Source organism: Genypterus blacodes, unplaced genomic scaffold, assembly GCF_046128005.1.
Source record: "Genypterus blacodes isolate CSIRO-AG114 ecotype Tasmania unplaced genomic scaffold, CSIRO-AGI_Gbla_v1 ptg000142l_1, whole genome shotgun sequence".
NCBI lineage: Eukaryota > Metazoa > Chordata > Actinopteri > Ophidiiformes > Ophidiidae > Genypterus > Genypterus blacodes.
The window spans coordinates 93,241-105,000 of NW_027466944.1; the positions used below are offsets into that span (position 1 = coordinate 93,241).

Sequence of the window (11,760 nt, forward strand, 5' to 3'; positions counted from 1 at the left end):
ACACATGAATGAGATATGGAGAGAAGAAGCAGTGTAGTAATGAAGAAGCTGATGTATTTATGTGTTTGTTTATGCTTCCAGTGTCTGTGCCTCTGTCATGTGGGAGCTGGAGGGAAGATGGTTTTCTTGCTACTGTGGCTTCCTGGAGGGGAATGGTGATGCTACAGGATTCCCCTGTGATATTGGGCCACATCAGACCGGAACACGGTAAAGGAACACAGATCAGTTCTGTTCTAAAGCCATGAGGAGCTAAATGGAGATCTCAAGCTTTGAGCTGATGGCCATTTTTTTTTTTCTTCTGGCAAACTGCACCTGTTGTCTTTTCTTGTCACAAAGTATTTCATTCATTCTCTCAGGAAAATAAAAATAAAACAATCAACAAACTTAATATTTACAAATATTTTGTCTGATTCTTACACTTAAAAATGTACAGTTTTGTTGCGTCTGTCTCTCCTGTGACCCTTTGAGTTTTTTCCTTCACACATCCGCTCTCCTCACAGTGGGCAGACTGCAGTGAATCTGTCTCCAGTGGTGGCGCTCTCGCTCTCCAGTGTTTGCTTATAAAATAGACAAGGAAAAAGAAGTGACCAAACTAAATACCTTGATGCTGTTCTCCACCTCCAGCAGCGACTCCACCGCCTCTCACTGCCTTCTCATGGAAAGGCTCGAGTATAAAATGGTTCATGTGGAGCAGAAAGATTCTCACGTGTGAAAGATGACAGTGCCTTTCAAAGTTCTTGGTAGAAGAGATCCGTCCGTCCATGGATCTGCGTTCTACATTTAAGGCTGTGAGTCTTTCTCTCTCTCTCTCCATGCTGGAGCGTCGAACCGTCCGTCTACTGATCCACAGCGTTCCTCCACATGTGCCGATACAAATCTATCTTTGTGTTATACATTGTGCACATTTATCTCTCTGTGGGCTTTTACGAAACATCTTCTAGAACCACGGTGTACTTCTCCCCCCCTCCGGCCCCCCACCCGCCCCTAAAATAGGAAACAAACAAACAAACACGCTAAAGCTAGAGCACAAGCAAAGACAGCACCGTTGACTAACCTTCCTGTACTGGATGTATGTGGGCTAAGATGTGCTGTTGTATCTTTTCTCCATGATCTATGTTGTCCCTTAGCCAGATGGGGGCGTTGTTGAGCTGTAAACCTGCACATTCTCACTCAAAAAGAAAAGAGCAGGATCAGAAACAGCACTTGTCAACTGTGTTGCTATTACCCTGTTAAGGAGATCCCAGTCCCCTTTTTCATTTTGCAGCTGTGCACCACAGGCCATGAGGGCCCACAGATTACCCTCAGTGTGCTTAGAGTTTAATTTACAAGCGATGAGCTGACAAGAAGTCGCTGGCTTGGTCAAATCACCCCTGAATGTGAGGATAAGAGCGGAGCTGAACAAGTGAGGTCGGAAATTGTGTAGTGTAGAAAAAGGGTGACACTGTGAAGTCAGGTGGTCTGTTGTTAGTTTTGTGGTCTGGGTAGGGGGGTGAAGGGAGATCATCATGATGTGGGCATCAGTCGGGAATACAAAGCCTGGTGGAGAGGGAGGAGGGGAGGGGTGGAGGCGGGTGTGTTAGGGCTGTGTGAGTTTATACCAAGGGGGTGAGGCTGCATGACTTCCTCTCTTTGCTTTCTAATTAGGCCCGCCTATGCCCGTGTGCAGCAGTACACACACGCGCACACACACACATCAAACAGAATATGCATGTGCTGGAAAAGGGGGTGCAGACAGTGTGAGAGAGGAGGAGGAGGAAGCGGAGAGCACAAGCTGCTACTCTCTGCTTTGTTTCTGCAACATAAAAGTCTTTCTGTACAGGCGAGCTACAACAAAACGTCACAAAGCCCATAAATGATCATTTCCATACACACAGAAAGAGGAAGTTGCTACCGTACGATGGGTTTGCTGTGTGCTGTATCACCTGGAACACAATCTTTAAACAATGGAGACGGGGGAATGAGAGAGAAATAAGAGTTTGAAATCCTGTACCTGTCAGACTTTGTGAGAGTAATGAGGTGAAGAGTGTGTTATCCTCTTATTCTGGACTTCTCTGTGTTCGGCTTTCTTGATAAAACAAAGAACACAATATCCAGCGTGGACAGATGTGACTTGATTAGATTTGGGAAACGTGCATTGACAGATACAGAGTCACCTTCACCCCACCTTCGTCTTCAAAAAGAATTCATGCATAGATCCCCGCTGATAAAACCCATTTATATACTTTCTCCTTTGTACACATTTATATATAACTATATATAATATCATTTCTCTATATCTATATTTTCAGCAAAAAATCTTTCCACAAAAAGCAACGATTAAAGAAAAAGCTCGAAAACACAAACTAAGGTCGAAAGGAAGAAGAACACAGTTGAGGGCCGATTTGGCACTTTGTCATGAGAACACACAGCTTCTGTTAGTCGACAGTAAATAGGAATACTCTAGAATTTTCTTTAGTTTCTTCCCCTCGGTGGGAAAACAAACACAGTAGTACAGACTTGGTACCAAGAATGCTGGTAGAATGGATGATAAGGTTTTCATAACTAGATGATTACTGTATGTTCTCTCGCTCCCCTCCGACGGTTCAGTCGCTCTAAGAACCCGCTGAGTGAAGAAGCTCTGGGGAGATCCGCAGACTGAGTCAGAGTAACGGAGCACAGATAAGACACAGATGTAAAAAAGAGAATGCTATATGCACACAAAACACCAGGGACAGAAAAAGAGATGACACCAAAGTAAAAAAGTCAAACTGAAAGCCCAGAATCATCCCAGAATGTCAGAGGGCTTTAGTCTGGAAACACTCGTCCTTTGAAAACTGTTTCTGAAACATCTACATTGCCTCCAATCTTTGCTGCCGCGCAGTTTAGTTGCAGCTCCACAGCCACCAGAGGTGGAGCCGCTCAGTTTGACAGCAGGTGATGGAGGCGTTGGAGCTGTTTTTGGAAAATCAAGAGAATAAGAGAACAGAAAAAAGGTCTGGATCTAGAGGCCTCGTAATCTAGATCATTAGCAGAGCCGGTCCTCCAGGCCTTAGACGGCACCCTGCCAGTCCCCACTATACCCTGGTGGTGGAGTGGGGGTGGGGCAGGGTGTTGTTGTGGCCGGTGGAAGGGTACGTGTTGAAGGCGTGGAGAGGCTGCATGCCGGTGATGGTGCTGGGGATCATGGTGATGGTGTTGGGCGTCATCAGCGGCACGTCGTCGGGCGCACGGCGCAGCGCCAGCGTGTAGTCGGGCGGGCAAGCGGGCCGTAGGATGTCGTGGGGTCGAAGTGGCTCCATGTCGTGGTGAGGGTCGTGCTCAGAGTGCTTCATCTGCAGAGACATGATCTCCTCCTCCTGGCTGTGAGCCAGGTCGTTGGCTGGACCGCCTCGCTGGGGAGAGAGCCGGTGTCGTCGCATTTCGTGGCGTTTGTCACGCTTGTAGTAAAGAGCGGCAAAGGCCAGGATGTTGAGGAAGAGGAGCGACGCCCCCACAGCCACTGTCACGCTCAGCTCAGTGGAGTAGTCTCTGGGGTCTCCCGGAAAGAGGTTCTGGTTCGGACGCTCTGAGCCGTCAGGCTCCGGGTCCGAAGGGAATGTAGGATAGGGGTGGCGAGTGGTGTGGGGGCCGGCTGTCTTGGGCCTGGTCCTGTGAGTGACAGGGCCAGGGCCTGGTGGTAAGCGAGTGGTGGTGGGAAAGGGGTCTCCGTGTAGATTGTGGAGGTGGGGCACTAACTCCAGCCAGAAGGCCACTTTGTTGGCCCTGTAGTTGTCTCTGACGCGGGGTTTCAAGCCGATGTGGAGGTACTGCTTATCCTTTGAGTTGAACTTGGTCCAGATGACTTCTTCAAAGCGGTTGGGTTTGGTATGAATGAACTTGGTGTCCTGAGGGACGGGCAGGTTAGGGTCCCTGTAGGACAGAGAGAGCGTCTCAGTTAAGTCAGGGACAAGCTTTCATATCTGTATCACACAAAGCAACACTAACTCATCTCATCATTCAGATCTAAAGTACTGAGATGCTGGTAAACTGTTTTAAAATAAAACTCTTAAATTGTACCCAGTTTTGGCAAAGTTGGTCCAGTAAGTCATCACCACAGCGCTCAGCATCACGTCGTTCTTGGAGAAGTTACAGGGGAACAGATCTGTGGCGCCGATCATAGGAACGCCGAACACGTACGGTATCTCGTCTCCGTGTGCGGCGTCCGCCCACTCGGGCCGAGTCTCAGTCTGGCAGTGATGATAAAAAGTGTAAAAGTAGACCGGCGACTGAAACTCAGCGTGAAGTTTGGCAGTGGCCACCGCTGGCGCCACCCACTGGTGGTCTGTGAAGAGAGCAAGCAGGGTCTTCCTCCGCATGTCACCGTTGTCCCTGTCGGCCCAGTCTGTGTACATGAACTTAATCGTTTCCCTCAGAATGTCTTTACCTGGAGAGAAAGGAAAAGATGAGGAAGAGGAGAAAACCGTCAGAGAGAGAAAAGAACCGGCAGAGGAACAGGCACAGTAATGAGCTGATAGAACAACCAGAGATCAGTGAGAGCTGTCAAGAGCAATGAAAGGAAGGATTGAGGGAGAGGAAGGTGCTAAGATGAGAAGGACTGACAGGAAGGGAGAAATGAAAGAGGCATCTGTGTTTGTGTGAATGTGAGAGAGACAGACAGACGGAGAGGACAGCCTGAGAAACACAAAGGGCAGAGGAGAGAACACAGAGCAGGATGAGTGACAGGCACTTGAGAGGTGGTGTGACTGCATTATCCAAATGTGTGTGTGTGTGTTTTGACTGCGGCCTGCTGCGAGGGGGTTTGCGGGCTGATCTGTTCCCAACAACAGAGCTGTGATTGGGAGCCGGCTGCCTGGGGGATGATGAGAGGAAGCATTACTGCCCACAGCGCCTCAAAGGCCAAAGCACCGACCCACCACCGTGAAAGATAATCTCCATGATAGACAATCTCTTTAGCATGCCTGTCTTGGCTGATACAGTTCAACCAGCTCACAGTTTTATCTCCCTGCCCTCATTATGTTTCAATGATTTGCATTTTCTCTCTGTGCAGTATTTTTTGCTCACTCTTTGTTTATGTGTGTGTGTGTGTGTGTGTTGATGAAATATGAGCTGCAGAAAGCGTTTGACACTGCAAATGATGAAATGCCTCCTAATAAACAGCGTGAGTGAAGACGTTAGAGAGTGGGAGAGGAGGATGAGGACACAGAGAGGAGGAGGAGGACACAGACGTAGAGCTTCCTCACCCTCTGGGTATCCGTACAGATTATCCACAAAGTTAGAGATGGTGTAGTCGAAGGCTGCTGCTGAGATGCCATCGTTATCTTCGCTGTCGTCCACAAACTTCAGCCCCTCTCCTTGATTCACGCCGATCAGGAAGTCATAGTTGAGGAACTCCCCCTAGTGGTGCAAAGAGGACGACGCCACAGCGCAAACGAAAAGCAATCATTAATGGAGGGTTGTCTTTATGTTTGGTAGCAGTCTGCAGCCCTCTACTAGAGGCTCAGTGGGATATGTTTAATTTCTCTAATTTATGGTAATTTATACCTCAAACCCGGTTCTGCCCACAGCCATGCCTCAGGTTCTGGCTGCGTACACGCCGGCTACACTCTCACTCAATGCACTGGGTTCCACCGACACAGCGTGAGCTCAATTAAAAGCTTCTGAAAATGAGCCAGGAACCTTTTGATGCTCCCATATAATTATTTCTTGGAGATTTTAATTTGTTTTGAGGATCTAATTGTGAAATCTTGCATCTTAATAACTGCAAAGCAGCCATGGTTATTCTTCAATATCTTTATCTTAAGAGCTAACCAGGAGTTTCTCTTCATATATGAGATCAGACTCAACCTACAGACTACAACCGTTTCTTCACAATCTGGTTTCTCTTGTGTCTGAAGCCACCTCTGACCTGCTGCATGAGGATCTCAGGATCATCTGGCACCACGTCTCCGTCAACCACCGGCCCAAAGGCGATGTGGTAGCGAGCCGGCTGGATGTCCTGGTCCACCAGCTCCCTGAAATTCTTGCGTCTGAGACAGTCGACCAGGTCGGCCGTCTCGGTGTAAGTGCAGCCCACCTTCCTGGCCAAGATCTTTGTGTACTTGAGGGGCTGGTAGTTGACGGACCAGCTGGAGATGGCAGTGCCGCTCTGGGCTATGGCCCTCTGGAACAGACCTGGGAGGACAGGAAGGGAGAGGTCAGAGATATTGTTGGTGATTTCAGAAATGTCTGCGTTTTCAAAGGACAGAAAGCAGCTGGCCAGCATCACATCACATCACATCACATCTTATTCTTCCTTTCTCCCTTTCAACTCTAAGAAAAAACTACAGACTGTTTTGCAGACCCAGACCATGTCCATCATGCCAAGCTGCTCCAGCTCAGACTAAGAGACAGCCCTGGGATTAAGGTCATCTAAGACACCAAGACAGCCATTTTCTTCTCTCTTCTTCCCTCAGTCCCACTCTGCCTGTATTGGTCTCTCTTTCAGTCCGTCTCTCTGTGGCCTCTCAATTCTGCCCGTCCTGCACTCTTTGAACCACTCAAGTGGCTTGTTAAGGGGCCGCCTGCCTTCCACGTTTTTTTCCGCCTCGTCCTCTCCTGGGCTGCAGATTGGTCAGTTAATTATTGAACAGAGCTGCAGAGCCCCTCTCCCTGGGAAATCAATTACAGCAGGAAGTACCTTAGAAGGTGCATGCGTACCTATCAGCACAGAGAGAGACAGACAGGCAGGTGGGAGGTGAATATTATTCTTTAAAATCATTTTCTTTGTCACTCCCTCAGCGCCTCTTTCCTTCCTTGCTCTATCCTCCCTTTCTCTTCTGACATGTGAGTGTTTTACCTCAGCACATCATCACCTTTCAGTCTCTCTCTCCCTAATCTCCCCCATTAGAAGTGTTAATCTCAGTGATATCAGTATTATTAACAACACCCCTCTACATCTAACCTTCCTCTCCCATCCATCCACCCACCCAGCATGCCTCTGTCGGGCTTGACTTGTGATGCAATGTTGTTGACATGATTGGAGTGGGATGACTCCTTACCTGGCATCCTTAGAGAGGGGGGGAGGGGCGTGACAGACAGGTGGCATCTGGAGGGCTGATGGTACACTGTTAGATGCTAATGACGACGAGGACGGTGGTGAAGATGAGGTAATGAGGCGGAGAGAGGGATGAGTATGGGGGAGCGGTTGTCAGCGTTAGGACTCAGGGGTTAATACAGGCTTTCCCCAACCATGAGGATCCAATGGGCCTTAAGAGGGGGAGGCCTGAAACATTCACAAACTACAGTGACTAAACACTTCTGGCTGCCATGTGAAAATTAAACAAATAAGGGTTGCAGTCTGATTGGTCAAACAGGTGTGTAATGTCTTAAAGCTTCCATATAAGTCTTCTTCTATCATAAGTCTTCTATATGTGCAATTGTTTCTCAGCATTACGTGGCCACTGCTGCCACATCCTTAGTATTGGGGTTGTAGGATGTTTCGGACCAAGGTGGGTCACATGCTAACAGGTAGCAGGTTGGGTGAGCCTTGGTTAATGTGATGTGCTTATGTTAATGGATGCGTTGTACAGATGCACACTCAAGCTTAGACAACACACATTGGAATTCCAGGCACATGTATGGAGACAGAATGGGTCAAAGTTAGAGATGAGTGGGACACCTGCTTGATCCTGCAGACACACACACGCGCACACAGAGTGGAGACTGAAACACATAGGTATGGATCTCTGAACAAGCTTCCTCTGATCTCTCTCCTTCTTTTCACCAACCGTTTACCCTGTTCCTGTCCTTTGCAGTTTGTGTGTGTGTGTGTGTGAGAAGAGAGTGTGTCCTCTGGCAGTGCACAGAACAGAGATGTTACGATCGGAGGACAGCTTCAAGAACAGCGTGATCAAAGACAGCGTGTGCGTGACCATTTGGCTGTGGGTCAGACGCCACCCTGATCTCAATTCAGATCAAAGTGGTTTGGTCCGTACGGCCTCTGTCTTTGGTGGTGCAGTGTTAACCCTTCGCCCTCAGGGTGTGGTGCTGGTAATGGGGAGCATGAGCTCACATGGATGTACTGTATGTTTGCTAAAGGTGCTCAGCAACTCAGGTGATGTGTGCTAATGGTGTCATTTTGACTTTGTAGAAGAAGTAATCAATGACATAAGCCTGGATTCAAACTGAACTCACAGCCACAAGGTTGCTTAAAGTCGTCAGTTCACATCATGAGCAGCTTTTCCTTATGGAATATATAAGTGTCAAACAGACTTCACTTCATTCACCTTTCTATCACTGAATGAAGCACAAGACATGTTTGTTGAGTTTTAAAGGTTGAAGTGCAGGTGTGGATCAACATCTGATACAAAGAACACACAAATGATTCAATATGTGTTGATATTAAAGCTATTAATCAAGAAACTTCATTATTAAGTGATTTGCAGGGTTGGATCCATACCTGTTATATTTTACATGAGGCTTCCCTCTCTTTTTAATTGTCTGTTGATCCTGCAATAGAAACAAATGGAGCAACAACTAAAAGCTGCCTGGAGTCATTCTTTACCCTCTGAGTGGTGCGAGAGGATGAGGAGGTTGACACAGGAGGCCCCAGCTCCAGAGCCAAAGATGGTGATCCTCTCTGGGTCTCCACCAAAGTGGCCGATGTTCTCGTTGAGCCAACGAAGAGCCTGGATCTGGTCCAGAAGGCCATAGTTCCCCTTGGCTGACTGATCACCCGTACTGAGAAAACCTGAAAATGGAGAGTTTAGTTTAGTACACAAATGCATTACTCAGTTCTGGTAAAGGTTCTGGGGTAAAGATCCTTTATAGCTCAACCGCTGTGTGCTGTTCAAAGTCTTTCATTGATTGTAATAATATTTTTTTATTCTCTGTTAGTTGGCATTTTCCTCTCTGCTGAGATTCTTCATGAGTTTTTCCACCAAAGACCTAAATCTTTCTATTTAAGGATGTATTAACTCTTAACCTCCCACATCCTAATGGGACTCTTAATTAGGACTTTAAAAGGGTGCTAGAAAGGTCTCCAGTTAAGCTGCTACACTTGAGCTTTAAACACACGTACACAGTCCTGACATCAATTACAAGACAAATGTACAGTATGTAATGTGCTACAGCCGGCTAATTAGTGTGATCAGGATATAGGCCATATTTAATTAGACCTGTGTCAGTTCCAATAAATGTACAGTCACAAGCGTTCTTACATTCATTATTCATCTGTTACCCCAGGGACAGACACATTATTTACATTTGTGCTGTTTGATATAATAGCAAAATGTTCAGAACGTGTGATTGTCTCACGCCTCTGTTCAATATAAAACTAAATCTAATGAAGGATTCATAAATCCAAATCAAAGCACATTAGAGTGAGCGTATCATCGATGAGCTGACCTCAAATAACGCAATCAAGCACGCTTGTGCGTATTCATTCATTGTGCCAAACCAAAACAAGAGGTAATGAAGCTGCTCATTGTCCCACTATAGACACCATGATAGATTGAACAATCCACCATCCAAATGAGGTCATTAATGAAGGGAATACGCAGCAAATAATTCCATGACAACATAGTTTCTCTAACAATATTCACTTCTATTTGAAGGAATTAAGAGGTTTAGTGGAAATCCAGTAGTTTGGAGTTGTTGGTGGCCAAATTTGAACTACAATTCTTAAGCCGAGTGTCTTGCTAAAGGGCAATGTCAGGAGGAATAGCACATTTTTGACCGGGTGGAGCAGATTAGCCTGGACCAGCTAGCATGCAGACCACAAGATGCAATACCAACAAAAAACCATGGGGGCAGTAAAGTCAACTTTGTATTTATAGAATGTTGCACATTACTGCTCACACCTGTGTTCCCTGCACCTTCATCGACTGTAAGTCAGTGTAGAAGAGCAGTCCACTTCACCCACCTTCCTCCTCTTCATCCATAAGATGATAAAAACGGCATAATGATAAAAAAAATGGTTAAAACGACACAATACAGGATGAAAGCATGGCTCTGCATGAAATGCCCTTAAAATGGCTGTGTAAAGGACTGGTGGCTACAGGGGGTGGGGGTAGGGGGTAGGGGGGAGTGGGGAGAAGGATAGTGGGTGTTCTGTGAGTCCCGCATAGAAGCACAGTGTTTCATCTGCCTCCAAGACACGCCAGGGGTTGGCTCTCTCGCTCTCTCTCTCTTACTCTCTCTCTCTCTCTCTCTCACACACACACACACACACACACACACACACACGCACACACACACACACACACACACACACAGTGACAGAAATCAAAGCCTGACACAACAGAGAACACTTTCTCCTTTACACACTCCAGGTCTCTTACTCACACACACCCATACAGATTCTCTCACTCACACACACCTCCAAACAATGCAAATGCACACTCTGCCCCCTCTGTAGGAGAAATAAAGCAATACTTGCACTTGTTGGGGCACCACTTCCCAACTGGTTAATGAATAGATTCATTTAGGAGGAAGTTAAGCAAACACAATTCTATTCAATTAAGACAATTCAATTAATGAGTGATTGATTTGAGTGATGAGGGCAATGATGGCAGGTCGGTGGATTTTCTCGATCTGGTCTGAGGACCACCCTCATTGGTTGAGAGAGCTCAGTTGGAAATCACTAGGGCAAGATTTTGTTCCAGCAGGCAGTTTGAGATCTCAGAAGGTCTTTAAGGTCGAGAGTTATTACAGGACATTTAAATGTTAAACAGCATCAATATAAGAAATACTCAAAACTAAACCTTAAGTTACTAAGTGCAAAGAAAATGAAAAGTATGGTGCTGCGCTTGGCATAGAAAAATAAGTAAGAAAAAAGTGTGAGCAAAATAGTACAATACACAAAAAGACACAAACTTAAACTGAAGACTGGAAAAGAAGTTGAACACAAAGAAACAAGGAGAAAACATAATCTAGACTAACTAAGAGGAAAGTGTCCTCTGAGCTCAATTTGAACTCCTTCAGTGTTAAAGGGTTAAAATTCTAATAATTGACTGTTGGATCACATTCTATAAACAATTCAATGTAACACAAACTAATGGGTCTCCATAGGAATACAGAGAGAGAGGAGCAGTGAGGACACATGGGAGGATCTGAAACATCCCCATAGGGGTCAGTGTTGATCTGCTGAAAGGGAAACCATACTGCTTTCTTTCTTTCTTTTGTTGTTTTGTATATATCCCATAATGTCACGTTGGGTCTCCTACACCTCCCTCCCTCCCTCACACATGTAAACACAACACTCATGCACACACACACATCCATATTCATACGCATTTATTCAAAAGAGCCCGACTCCAAACAGATCCGGTCCTCGGCCTCGTTTCTGTGTGTTTTCAGTAAAGACACAACACACACAAAGCAAACACACTACGCTCCCATCTGCCACTAACACGCATATCTGTGTATCCTGCACTCGCAATGAACAAGAAATTACACTTTTATGTGCCATCACAGAGCCATGACATTATGCTTATGGAAGCGATACGTCTGTAAAGGTCGGCGGCTGTGTGTGTGTGAGGCCGTACTCGTTACTATGATTTGTGAAGAAATGCAAAGGTGCTTGCATCTGACTGACTGCAGCAATACAGATGATTTGTGTGTGTGTGTGTGTGAATATGCTGTGTATGAAATATGGAAGAATGGCTGCTGGCTGACATACGGCTCCTTTAACAGTCTATATCCCTGTGGAATCATTGTCAGAGGTTGTCATGGGTGCCAGAGGTTTGTGTGTTTGATGATGTATGTAAATGTGTGTATGCGTGTGTGCGTATGCAAAGTCTT

The 11,760-nt window shown here is 46.2% G+C and overlaps 1 protein-coding gene across 7 annotated transcripts in view; it reads right to left on the reverse strand.

Annotated features, from left to right (window-relative positions):
- Positions 1 to 2,274: 2,274 nt before the first annotated feature.
- The window catches only part of nlgn2a (neuroligin 2a), a 73,689-nt gene continuing 64,203 nt past the window's right edge, over positions 2,275 to 11,760 (reverse strand). For all 7 annotated transcript variants that reach the window (XM_076165229.1, XM_076165228.1, XM_076165235.1 and 4 more), the window contains 5 exons: positions 8,522 to 8,707; positions 5,885 to 6,150; positions 5,220 to 5,373; positions 4,036 to 4,402; positions 2,275 to 3,888 (listed from right to left, as the gene is read on the reverse strand). In XM_076165229.1, the coding sequence (XP_076021344.1) occupies positions 3,054 to 3,888; positions 4,036 to 4,402; positions 5,220 to 5,373; positions 5,885 to 6,150; positions 8,522 to 8,707 (1,808 nt within the window). In that variant the 3' untranslated portion in view covers positions 2,275 to 3,053. The remainder of the gene's footprint in view (positions 3,889 to 4,035; positions 4,403 to 5,219; positions 5,374 to 5,884; positions 6,151 to 8,521; positions 8,708 to 11,760) is intronic.